Below are 14,590 nucleotides of genomic sequence, written 5' to 3'. Positions count from 1 at the left end.
GCCTGACCCAAGCCATGGTATTTTCAATAAACTCAATAGCATGAGAAAGCTGTAGAGTGAATAAGGAAGATCACAGAAGAATTGATACTTCTGAGTTGTGATTTTGGAAGAGAATATTGTAAGTACCATGGGCTACCAAAAGAACCAATAGATCTGTTTTGGAAGAAGTGCAGCCAGAGTGCTCCTTGGAGGCCAAGATGGCCAAACTTTGTCTCTCGATCTTCGGACATGTTGTCAGGAGGGACCAGTCACTGGAGAGAAAATCATGTTTGGTAAGGTGGAGAGTCAGAGAAAAAGAGGAATACCCCCAAGGAGATGGATTGATCAGGTGGCAGCATCGATGGACTCAAGTGTGGCAACAGCAGAGAGGCTGGCCTAGGATTGGGCAGTGTTTTGTTCCACTGTGCATAGGGTCGCTATGAGTCGGTACTGACTCAAATGGAACCTAACAACAACAATGGTTTTCATTGCTTGCTAACTAAAGGGTCAGCAGTTCAAACGTTTTATCCACTCTGTGGGAGAAAGAGGTGGCAGTCTGCTTCTGCAAAGATTTGCAGCCTTAGACGCCCTATGGAACTGTTTCACCTTGTTTGCTCGGACCCTAGGAGCCCAGATGTCGTGCTGTGAATTAATGCGCCAGACTGCAAAGCCATGTGAACTGCAAGGTGGGCAGTTCAAGCTCACTAGCTGCTCCTCGGAAATCCTATAACAGGGTCGCTATGGGTCAGGACAAACTCGATGGCACTTAACAACAACATGAGTCAGAATCTACTCCAGAGCATTTCTTAGTGCAAACCTCAACAACTATTAAGTGCATTGAGTCACCTCTGACTCACAGTGACTATGTTTATTGGGCTGTAAATCTCTGTGGGAGCAAAAAGCCTTATCTTTCTCCTGTGGAGCCTCTGGTGGGCTGCAAACTCCTTGTGGTTTGCAGTCCAGTGCTTATCCTACAGAGCCGCTGTGCTCTTTAGTGCAAATCCCAATTGCCATTCCCTGTCAATTGTTTTTAAACTTTTTATATGAATTACTTAAGGAGTTCTGGTAGCGTAGTGGTTATGAATCGGGCTGCTAACCTCAAGGTTGGCAGTTCGAAACTACCAGCTGTTCCATGGGAGAAAGATGAGGTGTTCTGCTCCCATAAAGATCTGCAGCCTCGAAAACCCTGTTTAGGGTCACTATGAGTTGGAACTGACTCCACAGTACTTAACAACAACATATGAATTACTTAATGTCACTCATTCCTAACTCTACTCATTTATTTTATTTTAAGAAAATCTAAGGTATGGTACAATTCTGCAAAAAACATAAAATGCCAGTTTATAAAGTTATTTATTTAACTGTATTTAAGCAATTATTAATAACACTTTCCTGTCTCTTCTCTCATGGTAACTTGGCTCTGTTTATCTTTTCCCCAACACAGTTTAATTTGGCATTGAAACATTTATGTTAATTATTGGACTCTCATTGCCAGCTCTACTAAGGAGCACTGGTGGTACTGTAGGATAAGCACTGGACTGCTAACTGCTAACAGAAGGTCAGCAATTGAAACCCACCAGCTGCTCTCAGGAGAAAGATGAGGTTTTCTGCTCTCGAAAAGATTTACATCCTTGGAAATCCTTTATAGAGTCACTGGTATGGTGCTGTAGGATAAGCACTGGACTGTTAACCACCAGGCCAGTGGTTCAAATCCATTACTTACTTCTTGGAAACCCTCTACAGGGTCACTGTGATTTGGAGCCAACTCACAGCACTTAACAACAATGAGTCTGAAATGACTCCATGGCAGAGAGTAGATTGCCTGCTCTCCTGACCTAGTTAGTATTTACAATAAAGACAGTGGTTTTCAGCTTGGATTCCAAATTACCGGAATTTTAATTCCTTCTTTCAAATGAGAGGAAAACCTGATACGTATTTTAGCTTCGAACCACACAACACACACATACAAATAAATCTCAAATGATTTCCAAATACCCCACAACACCAAGCTAAGAAAAAACAGATTTCCTGAAAGCTGAGGTATCTCCAATATTTGGGTTTCAGATGACATAGGAGACTTTAGGCCCCAAAACTTCTTAGTAGCCAATGCTCTGTGCCATTCCTTCACAACATTTTTTATTTGGGGGCACGTTTAAAGTTTCATTTTACAAATACCCAACTGAAAAGAATAAAATATTTCCTCTGCTTTCAACTTTTTCTCTGTAACATTATGGCATTGACTTAAACAATGGTCACGTTTTTAAATTCACTCATTAAAAAATATCATAGCTATCCTGTAGATGGTTATATATGGCAATATACTTCAAGTGCACAAGAGGGCATGCCTGGCTCACATAAATTCAGTCTGGGGGTTGGTTGTAGATGTTGGATGTTACTTCCTCCAGGAAGAAAGACTTTCTCCCCCATAACTGAAACCCAATCCAAACCTACTGCCAGCAAGTGGATTCCTACTTACAGTGACCGGATTGGATAGAGTAGAACTGCTCCTTAGGGTTTCCAGGCATAAATCTTCACGGAAGCAAAGGGCCTTGTCTTTTTCCCCACAGAGCAGCAGAGGACTTTGAACCAGCACCCTTTCAGTTAGCAGTCAAAGCTTAGCCCGCTGTGCCACCAGGAATCCTCCAGAACTGAAAGGAAGAATTAAAGGGATAACACATTTCTTAAAATAAACTTTTGTTTGCCCTATGTATGATTCAGGAGCTCTGGTTGCATAGTGGGGTATGAGCTGGGCGGCAAGGATAGCAGTATGAGTCCACCAACCACTCCTTGAGAGAAAGATGAGGCTTTCTGTGCCCACAAAGATTTACCTATGTGGAAACAACTCACAGGGCTTTTATGTGTCAGAATCACTCAAGAGCACATAAATACCACCACCATGTATGATGTGGGAGATCTGGTGGTGCTGTGTCTTAGGCATTGGGCTGCTAACTTCAAGGTCAGTAGTTCAAAATCACCAGGTGCTCTGCAGAAGAGAGATGAGACTCCTCCCATAAAGATTTCTAGTAGGGGAAACTCTATATAGGGTCGCTATGAGTTGGAATCAACTTGATGGCAATGGAATGTTTTATGTATGGGTCAACTTTAAAATGAACAATTCTCATTTTATGTTTAATTTAAGTGAAAACCTTCTTATAATTTCTGTTTGTCAGGTTTTTTTCCTATTCATACAATATGGAAGGATTTTTTTGTTTTTCTTTTTCCTTTGTATATTGATCCCTTAAATAGCTGACACACTTTAATGTTTCCTTTATTAGTTCTACATGTAGTTTCCCAACTATTCATTACATTAAAAAAGTTCTGAGGGCCCTCACTCTTCTCTCCTTTCCTTTATCAGTACTTATTTGTCTACAGGCTTTGCAAATAAATGTGATTCTGCCCTCGAAACATGAATTATTAGAGATTTCTAAGAGTGATCGCTTTAATTCTTTTCTTCTGAAACATAGCAAGCATTATTATTTTCAAATGTAGTAAATATGAACAGAAAATGTGAATGGAGTATTGAAAAACTATTATTAAACTAGCTAGGATGGAATGGTCAATTTAGATGATGGTCAATTTTAAGTTTTGACTTTTCCTGAAAGAGGTTGAAGCAAGAAGAGAAACAGGACATGTTGATTTTAGATATTATAGAATATTTTGCTGATTAAGGAGTTTCTCTGGTAGTGTAGTGGTTATGAATCGGGCTGTGAACCACAAGGTCAGCAGTTCGAAACTACCAGCTGTTCTGCGGAAGAAAGATGAGGCTTTCTGCTCCCGTAAAGATTTACAGCCTCGGAAACCCTGTGCAGGGTTGCTATGGGTCGGAATCGACTCAACGGCACTTAACAACAAGGAGTTCCTAGGTAAGGAGCTCTGGTAGCGTAGTGGTTACGAATCGGGCTGCAAACCTCAGGGTCAGCCGTTCGAAACTACCAGCTGTCCTGCGGGAGAAAGATGAGGTGTTCTGCTCCCGTAAAGATTTACAGCCTCGGAAACCCTGTAAAGGGTCGTTATGAGTCGGAACCAACCTCCACGGCACATAACAACAACAACAACAATTGCTTTAAAGTCTCTAACACTATTTCAATGACAAAGTTTCACAGGGTATTTTAGTAGTATTTGTTAATGCTTCCAATTCTTTAGCCTCACCCTATGATCCAAACTTCATCCTGAAATGTGCTACCTGCAACGTGATCTGCTCCATAGTTTTCAAGAATCGTTTTGAATATTCAGATCCGGATTTTCTTCACTTGATGGAAATATTCGATGAAAATACGAGAATTGTAAGCTCCCCATGGGTCCAGGTAAGGCCAAGAACCTTTCATCCGGATAAATCATTTCTATTTCTTTCTCTGACAAGTGAAAAATTCTGCATGGCCCAAGCAGTGAGGTGATGAATGTCTGAACACAAAAGTCTTGTTCAGGGCATCATGGAGTGAGCGTCTGAGAAATATGGCTAGGTCATTTATTTTTCTCAGAAGAAAGCAAATGTTCGGAATATCAGTTTAACTTCAAATTTATTGACTCCCCCGTTTCAATAAAGTACTTTGGTGACTGGTCAAAAGTATGCCCATATGTTGTGTATATAACAATATTACTTCTACTGAGTATCCGGCTATTTTCATTACTATACCTGTAGGAGTCCTGGTGTGGCGCTGTGGGTTAATGCGCCAGACTGCAAAGCCGTTTGAACTGCAAGGTCGGCGATTCAAGCTCACCAGCTGCTCCTTGGAAACCTTATACAGGGTCGCTATGGGTGGGAGCCGACTCGACAGCACTTAACAACAACAACCTAACTGTATAGTATAGATCATTTAATCTTTAATATTGAAAATTGTTTTGGGTCCCGTGGGGGCTGGGGAGATGGGTCCAGGAAATTGTATTGGGGGGATGGGGGATGTGCTATCATTTGCTTCCTCTTATTTGTTGTTGTTGTTGTTGTTGTTAAGTGCCATCGAGTCGATTCCAATCCATAGCGACTGTGTATAGGGTTTCCAAGGAGAAGCTCGTGAACTTGAACCACCGACCTTGCAGTTCAAATGACTTTGCAGTCTGACGCATTAGCCCACAGCGCCATTTGTTGTAGGTATTTAAATGACAAGCAAGAGTATATTATACTCCTTTCTTCTTTGTGATTCTAAAACAATAAAAGGGATTTTGGAGCAAATTTAGCAGAAACGGGGGGTGGGAGGGTGGGGGGGGAGAGGAGGATACTTTTAGAACCTAGTGGAAATCTAGTGCCCTTGCTGGAAGGCTTCCATTACCTGTGAGGCTTGTCACCATCAATACAAAATGATTTCTTCATCAAATAACTTGTCAGAAATATTCTAGTCTGATATATCAAGGAGGGTAGAAAGGTGAATATTTAGGGCTATACCTATTACTGGTGTCATGCTATAGGATAAGCACTGGACTGCTAACTGCAAGGTTGGCTGTTCAGACCCACCAGATGCTCCTTGGAAAATGTACACAAGGTGGCTAGGAGTCTAAATTGACTTCACGACATGACAACTTGACAATCCTATACAGAGCCATACAACAACATTATTACAGGGCACTAGGAAACATCGACTAGATAAGCTGGTTGATGGTTCAGTTGGGATCCCAGATGAAATATCGGTTGGGATTCACAGTGTATGAACCACAATCAACACAATTTTACCCTGTGCTGAACTTCCATGTCCGGAACTCTCCAAAATGACGTTGTGTAACCTTAGATACGTCACTTAGCTATTCTGGTGTACAGACACTTTATCCACAAAATACTGCATTGAATTTCATGGCATCCTTTGTTATTGTTAAGTGCTGTTGAGTTGGTTCTGTATGACTCTGTATAGGATTGAGTTGGTTCATGACTCTGTATAGGATTTCCAAGGAGTGGTTGGTAGGTTTGAACTGCCAAACTTGTAGCTAGTGCATATACTACAGCATCACATGAGGACTTTATGGTATCTTTTAACCCATGCCAAGTCTAAAATCCTGATTCTATTTCTGAGATTTCTTGGTAGAGGTGGAAGCAGGCACGACTAGCTTTATGCTTTATATAAGATTGCCCAAACGTCCTTAATATTTTTGGACCGCATTTACGAAATATCAACCTCTAATCTATGCCATCTTGTATTTCAAGCTTGTAGAAATGAACGTATATAAAATACAAAAGTACTGGTACACTTATACTATGGAACTAAAGAATAAATATTGGAAGTGATTATCATCTTTGATCATGTGTTCAGTTTTCTCTCTCAAATATTTCTGTAAGTATACAAAATTACTTTATATGGACAAGAAGCTCCTCCATGTGGAAATCATTTTTCATTCATGAGATGGAGATAGTTTCTAACCCTCAACTGGCAAATGGTATGCATATCTACAGTAACTTTTTTTTATTTAAGAGATGATTTTTTTTCTCTCTCCTTTAGTTCTGCAATACTTTCCCTGTGCTCCTTGATTATATACCAGGAAGTCACAACAATTATTTTAAAAATAATGTTATTCTGAGAAGTTTTATTTTGGAGAAAATAAGAGAACACCAAGCATCTTTGGATATTAACAATCCTCGAGACTTTATTGATTGTTTCCTGATCAAAATGGAGCAGGTAAAATGTTAGCAGTAGGTCATTTATTGGTTTACTTGTGTTTTTTGTGGTCCACTGGATAGCTCTGTACTCACTAGGGATGTTTAACTAGTTAGGAAAGTAATGCTTGATAAGTACTTTGAGTACTTATGTGTGCCTGGACCTACATTAAGTATCAAGCAGGATTTTAAAATTGATTTTTTGCATAGAGGAAATGTTTACAGTAATTATGAATAAAGGAATGGATTGCTACCAAATTATTAACAATATACTGAGGAGAAACGAAATAAATTCCCGGGTTGGAATGGAAACAATTGCAAACAAACTGGAAAATACAAAATATCATGCCAGCACACAAAGATGGAAACAACTAATGTCTGCAATATGGGACAGTGAGAGGAAATATTTGCCACGACGGACGGGAGAAGGCATTTCAGATGGAGTGCAAAGTGCATGTAGACGATCAGAGCTATGTGGTGGCAAAAGGATCACATGGGTGGAAAAGAGAAGCCTGAGGTGAATGTAACTAAGATGAATTGGGACAGATACAGAGTTGGTTCTTGGTGGCTGTCAGAGGACCTGTAAACATGAATTTTGACATAAGAGAGTTTTCATTTGATCAGCCAGATGTATTAATCAGAGCAAAAATGGAATGCAGATAGTCATTAAGAAAATTATCCTAGGAGGTACGTAGAACAATATGTAGGATGGCAAAGAAGATCAAGACCAGCTGGGGGATTGTTCATTTGCATTTTTTAGACTTGCACTTGATGGCAGTCTTGACCTTGGAAATGCAAAGAAGTCTGATATGAAATTAAGATTGTCTGTCTTGCCATAGTCTCAGAGATGTAATATAGACTAGATTTAGTGGAGACGGAAGGTTGGGAGACCAATTGTAGACATTTGGATGGTGAAAATGAATAGTAGAAGGTCAAGTTGAAAATCTGTGGGAATGGCAATAAAGACGAGATAAAGACAGCTGTCTAGATGTAAGGTTGTCACTGAACTGGAGAGAGACAGAATCCAGAACATACTGAAAAGAGCTAAGCCTACAAAAGGCAATTCCTTCCACTTGGACCACCATTATTTTATTCAACTACTTTGCAGCTAATCTGCTAATAGGTCTAAATGAGAAGTCAGAGATGCTGATGGAGGTAACGTTCATAGAATTATTCATGGGATTTGAGCTGCCCCACTCAGAAGTGTCCACATGATTTTACCTATATGAGTTGCACCAATGCACCAACCTGTCTTCTCAGTATTTTCCTCATATTTCCAGAGGATTCCTTCATGCTTTGTAGTCTCTTCAGCTATCCCAAGTTAAGGAGGGCTCTAAAGTGTTTAGAGAGTCCTGTTGTGGTGCTGTGGGTTAATGCACTGGACTGCAAAGTCGGTTTGAACTGGAAGGTCGGCAGTTTAAACTCACCTCCTGCTCTTCAGAAACCCTATACAGGGTCGCTGTGGGTCAGAACTGTCTCGACAGCACTTAACAACAACAACAAGGTGTTTAGTAGATTGCTGGTGTGGTGCTGTAAGATAAGCACTTGACCAGAGGTCTCTTTGAACCACAAAATCCATGGTTCAAATTCATCAACTCAGAAACTCTATACAGGGTTGCTATGAGTCGGAAATGACTCAAGGCCACTTAACAACAGCAAGGTCTTTAGTATTTCAATTACAAGGTTGCCATAAGATAGAGTCAACTTGATTTCAACTTAAAACAATAAATTCCTAACAATTATATTTTTAAAAACAGCATTGTTTACCTAGGCCTCATGACTTTTTCCCCCTAAATTCAAATGCACCTTACAGAAATAATAAACAACAACACCCTAGGGAAGGTGTTTCTATTCAGAAAATTAATGAGAGTTGTCCACATGGTTATTTTCTTTTATTTTTCATACATTTCATGGTAGTATCTCAACACTTCCCAAATCTGCCTTTTGGTACATGCTCTGAAGCACCTGAAGCCTCTGATGTCTTTGATTTACTTTGGAAAATCAAATCTATGTGGCTGTGTTTTAAACAGTAAATCATTAAATTGAGCAGCTGAGAATAATATTAGGAAATTATGTGCTGCAACATTGTGTATAGTACATATTACTAAAAATGTTGTTGCTAAGTCCCATTGTGTCAGTTCCGACTAACAGTGACCTGTACACAACAGAAGAAAACACTGCCTGGTCCTGAACCATCCGCACTACTGTTATACTCACTGTTGTTTCCACTATGAAAATCTATCTCATTGGGGGGATCTTCCTCTTTTTCTCTGACTCTCCACTTTGCAAGCATGATGTCCTTCTCTAGGACTGGTTCATTCTGACAACATGTCCAAAGTATGAGAGACAGTCTTACCATCGTCTTATAAAACAAACAAACAAAACTTTTAATTGTGAATTGATTGAAGGTTTACAGACAAGATCATCACTTTTACATTCAACAAATGATTCACTTTGCTTCTTCTCAATGATAACAAAGCCCCCATGCAACAACAGTTATCCCATCCCTGGCTGTGCGTCCTATTTGTATTCCACCCACCTTCCCATCCCTTCTCAACTTTGTCCTTAGGAAAACGTTGCCCTTTTGGTTTTGAATGGTTGACCATTCCATGGTGAACATACCTTACTAGTGGTGTCCCCTCCTATATACCTATCTACTGCTTGACTGAAAATTGGGACCTGAGTGTGAATTTCTTTTCAGACCTGAAGGGTGATCAAGAGCCATAGTTTCAGGTCCTCCAGTCACTTTCTGATCAGTACACCCAGTCTTTTAATTTATTTATTTATTTATCTATTTTAATAATTTTGAGTCTATATGGGACCTTCTAACATTTTCTCCAACTCTATATGGGATCCTCTAATATGATCTCTTTCAAAGCAGTTGGCAGTGATAGTTGGGCACCATCTAGTTCTTCTGGTCTCAGAGTTGTGGAGATTGATGTCCTCATATTCCATTAGTTCATTGGACTAACTGATTACAAGCCTCTTCAGTTCTCATCACTCTTCTTTGTTCCGCACTTGGAGAAACCAATAACTGCACCTAAGAGTGTCATTCATGAGTTTTCAAATTCCCACATGCTACTCACCAAAGTAGGATGTAGAATATTGACTTTGTTATTCTAATTGACCATGGTGTCCCCTGAGACTATAGTCCTGAGCCTCCAGGCCCAGGAACTCGTTGCCCTAAGATGTTTAATAAGATCTAGAAGCTTGTCATCATTTTGTCCACTGTATGAGCTCCCACATTAAAAATAGTGTTTGCAGGAAAGGTAAATAATTTTGTACAAATATTCTTTTTCAAACTCACATATTTTGGGATACATAAATACATATATGGTTGTGGTGGTTATGTGCTATGGAGTTGGTTCCAACTTATAGCGACCCTGTACTGGGTTTCCAAGGTTGTAAATCTTTACGGGAGCAGAAAGCCTCATCTTTCTCCCACAGAACAGCTGGTAGTTTTGAACTGCTCACCCTGATGTTAGCAGCTCGATTCTTAACCACTATACGATGTTGTTGTTGTTAGGTGCCATCAAGTGGATACCAACCCATAGCGACCTTATGCATAGCAGAATGAAACACTGCCCAATTCTGGGCGAACCTCACTACCACGCTTGAGTTTGTCGATGCTGCCACTGGCCAATCCATCTTGCTGGGGTCTTCGTCTTTTTTTCTGACCCTCCACCTTACCAAACATGATATCCTTCTCCAGTGACTGGTCCCTCCTGACAATGTCACTATTTCATTCTATCCCTTTTAGTCCATTCATTTCTCCACTTGTCTTCATCCATTTTCATTATTCTTCTGCCAACCTCCCTCTTCTTGTATATTATATTATCCCTTCTTGTATATTGCTGTACCCATTCATTACCCAAGTTAACATGTGTCTGCCCTACCCTTTAGTCAGTGAATAGTCGATAACAATCCCTTCCCTCTCATCCCTAATATCCATCAAAAAATGCTTCTTTTAGTAGGAAAACCTTTACTTGAGTTTTTACAATAATAATTTCATACAGTAATTGTCCTTTTGTGACTGACTAATTTCACTCAGCATAATGTTCTCCAGGTTCATCCATGTTCTGAGATGTTTCACAGATTCATCTTTATTCTTCAGCTTTGCATAGTATATTCCATTGAGGGTATGTACCAAAGTTTGTTTATCCATTCTTCCATTGATGGGTACTTAGGCTATCTCCATTTTTTTGCTATTGTGAATTGTTGTTGTTAGGTGCCATCAGCTTGGTACCAATTCATAGCGACTCTAGGCACAGCATAACAAAACATTGTCCACCAGTCCTGTGCCAAATCCACAATTGTTGCAGAATTTGAGCCCATTGCTACTGCCACTGTGCCAATCCATGTCAGTGCGAGGGTCTTCCTTTTTCTCTCCAATCCTCCATTTTACCAAACATGACATCCATCTCCAGGGGCTGGTGCCTCTTGACAATATGTCTGAAGTTTGAGAGACAAAGTCTGGCCATCTTTGCTCCTAGGTAACATTCTGGCTATACTTCTTCCAACACAGACTGATTTGTTCTTTTGGCAGTCCATGATACTTCTAATGTTCTTCTCCAACACCATAGCGCAAATTTATCAATTCTTCTATGGTCTTCCTTATTCACTGTCCAACTTTCACACACATATGAGGTTGTTGTGAATAATGCTGAATATATCTACTCATGTACTGGCTCATCTTTCTTGTGTATATATACCAAGTTTGGGATTTCCCGGTCACAAGGTATTTCTATTTCCAACTTTCTGTGGATGTGCCATACCTTTTTTCAGAATGAGTCAACCATTTTACATTACCACCAGCAATGTAGGAGGGTCCAAGTTTCTCCATACACTTTCCAGCTTTAGTTGTTTGTTTTTGTTTTTGTTTTTTACCTTTGCTATTAATGCTGGTGTGAGATGATATCTCATTGTTGCTTTGATTTGCATCTCTCTGATGGCTAATGATCATAAGCATTTCTTCATATGCTTGTTGGCTGCCTGAATGTCTGCCTTTATGAAGTGTATATTCATGTCCTGTGCCCATTGGGGTGGGGGAGGGATTGTTTCTCTTATCTTGTAGAGGTTTTGTAGTTTTCTACAAATTTTACATATTAGTACCTTGTCTGATATGTTGTCACAATATATTTTCCCCCAGTCTGTGAACTTCCTCTTTATTCTTTTGAGTTAATCTTTTGATGCACATAAGTGTCTAATATTTAGGAAGTCCCAGTCATTTATTTTATCTTCTATTCTTTTGTGTGTTTTTTTGTTTTTGTACTGTTTGATTGTATGCTTATGTCATATATTAGGGCACCTAAGTTTGTCACTACTTTTTAAATTGATGAGCGTTATAGTTCTAGGGTTTCTAGGTCTTTAATCCATGTTGAGTTTGTTTTTATTTATGGCATGAGATATGGGCTTTGTTTCATTCTTCTGCAATGGATTTCAGTTTTGCCAGCACCATTTGTTAAAGATACTATGTCTTTCCCATTTAATGTGTTTTGGCCCTTTGGCAAAGATCAATTGACTGTGGATGGATTTACTTCTAGGTTCTCAATTCTGTCCCATTGGTCGGTGTCTTTCATTTTACCAGTACCAGGCTGTATACTGTGGCTGCTTAGTTAATTCTGTGATGAGGGAGTAAGAGGCCTCCACCTTTGTTCTTCTTCTTAAGCAGTGCTTTGTTTATCTGAGGTCTCTTTCCATTTCATATAAAGTTTATGATCATTTTTCCAGCTCTTTAAAGAAAGATATTGGACTCTGGATTGAGATTGTGTTATGTCTATAGATTGCTTTTGCATAGCATTGTCATATTCACAATGTTAGGTCATCTTGTCCATGAAATTGGTATATTCTTTCATTTTTATAAATCTCTTTTGGTTCCTTGTACTAGTTTTTGTAGTTTTCTTTGTTTAAAACTTTTGTTTCTCTGATTGGATTTATTCCTAAGAATTTCATCTTTTGAGTGGCTGTTGTAAAAGGTATTGTTTTTCTAATTTCCTTTTCTGCGCTGTCGTTATTGGTATAGAGAAATCCAAATGATTTTTGTATATTGATCTTATACCCTGCCACTTTGTTGAAATTTTCAATGAGTTTCAATAATTTTCTTGCTGAGTCTTTGGGATCATCTGCAAATAGATTTTTAATTTGCCAAAAATTTTTGTCAATTTGGATGCCTTTAATTCTCTTTTTTGCCTTATAGTTTTACCTAAGACTTCCCACCAACTATTAAATAGGAGTAGTGTTAAAGGGCGTCTTAGTCTGGTTCTTGTTTGAATGCTTTCAATTTCTCTATATTGAGAGTAATGTTGGCTGTTGGATTTGTATATATTCTCTTAATTATGTTAAAGAATTTCCTTCTATTCCTACTTTGTTGAGTGTTTTTATCAGGAATGGATGTTGGATTTTGTCAAATTCCTTTTCTGCATCAATCGATATGAACAAGTTGTTTTAAAATTTATGTAGTGGATTACATTGATTGCTTTTCTTTTAAAATTTATAAGGTAGATTACATTGATTAGTTTCTTAATGTTGACCCATACTTGCATCCCTACTATGAATCCCACTTGGTCATGATGTACTGATATTTTTAAAATACACATTGCTGTATTCTATTGGCTAGGATTTTGCTGAGAATTTTTGCATCTATGTTCATTAGGGAAGTTTTTGCTGGGGTTATAGCAAGATGTTTATGTTTGCCTCAAAAATATACTCAGGAGTTTTCCATCCTTCTCTATGTTCTTGAATAGTTTGAGTAAAATTTGTGTCAATTCTTCTCTGAATGTTTATAAAAATTCACCAGTAAAACAGGAAGCCCTTTGTCACCACTCCTATTCAATATTGTGCTGGAAGTCTTAGCAAGAGCTTTACAGCAACACAGGGAAGTTAAAGGCATCCAAATTGGCAAAGAGGAAGTAAAACTCTCTCTATTTGTAGACAATATGATCCTATACATAGAAAACAACAAAGACTCAGTAAAAAAGTTATTAGACCTCATTGGAAGATTCAACAAAGTGGCAGGATATAACATCAACATACAAAAATCAGTTGGATTCCTCTATACCAAAAATGATAGTACTGAAAAATTAGTAAAGCATTACCATTTACAATAGCCATCCAAAGAATGAAATATCTAGGAATAAATGTAACCAGAGAAATAAAGGACCTTACAAAGAAAACTACAAAACACTAATATAAGAAACCAAAAGAGACTTACAAACATGGAAGAATGTAGCATGCTCCTTGATAAGAAGACTTAACATAGTGAAAATGTCAACACTGCCCAAAGCAATTTACACATATAATGCAATCCCAATCCAGATTTCAATGACATTCTTCAAAGAGGTGGAAAACACAATTACAAATTTCATATGGAAAGGTAAGAGACCCAGGATAAGCAAGGCACTGCTTAAGAAGAAGAATAAGGTTGGAAACCTCTCACTCCCCAACTTCAAAATTTATTACACAGCTACAGTGGTCAAAACATCTTGGTACTGGTACAATGTAATATATATTGATCAATGGAACAGAATTAAGAATCCAGAAATTAACCCATCCACATACAGCCAAACGATTTTCGACAAAGTGACTAAATATAGCACATGGGTCGGGGAGAGTCTTTTCAACACATGGTGCTGGCAGCACTGGAAAGCGATAAACAAAAGATTGAAACAAGACCTTTACCTCACACCTTATACAAAAACTAACTCAGCACGGATTAAAGATCTAAATGTGAATCCCAGAATTATGAAGGCCATCAATTAAAAAAAAAAAGGGACAGATGTGAGGGCTCTAATTCAGGGCATACACAGACTACCAAACATTTTGAAAACGACACAAACAAAAAGTAGACAAAATAGATGATTGGGACATACTAAAAATTAAAACTTATGTGCATGAAAAGACTTCACCAAAAGAGTAAAAAGAGAACCCACAGAATGGGAAAAAATATTTTCCAATGACACATCAGACAAGGGGCTCATTTCTAAAATATATAGGAAACTTCAACATTTCTACAAGAAAAAGACAAATAACCCAATTAAA

The 14,590-nt window shown here is 38.6% G+C and overlaps 1 protein-coding gene across 1 annotated transcript in view; it reads left to right on the top strand.

Annotated features, from left to right (window-relative positions):
• Nucleotides 1–14,590, top strand: part of LOC102816143 (cytochrome P450 2C1-like) — a 29,145-nt gene that overhangs the window by 8,332 nt on the left and 6,223 nt on the right. Inside the window, exons 4-5 of the mRNA XM_006831451.1 lie at nucleotides 4,123–4,283; nucleotides 6,399–6,575. Of these exons, the coding sequence (XP_006831514.1) occupies nucleotides 4,123–4,283; nucleotides 6,399–6,575 (338 nt within the window). The remainder of the gene's footprint in view (nucleotides 1–4,122; nucleotides 4,284–6,398; nucleotides 6,576–14,590) is intronic.

The sequence above is a fragment of the Chrysochloris asiatica genome, unplaced genomic scaffold, assembly GCF_000296735.1.
Source record: "Chrysochloris asiatica unplaced genomic scaffold, ChrAsi1.0 scaffold00003, whole genome shotgun sequence".
NCBI lineage: Eukaryota > Metazoa > Chordata > Mammalia > Afrosoricida > Chrysochloridae > Chrysochloris > Chrysochloris asiatica.
The sequence above is the reverse complement of the archived record's forward strand: the minus strand, read 5'-3'. Positions and strand labels throughout refer to the sequence as shown.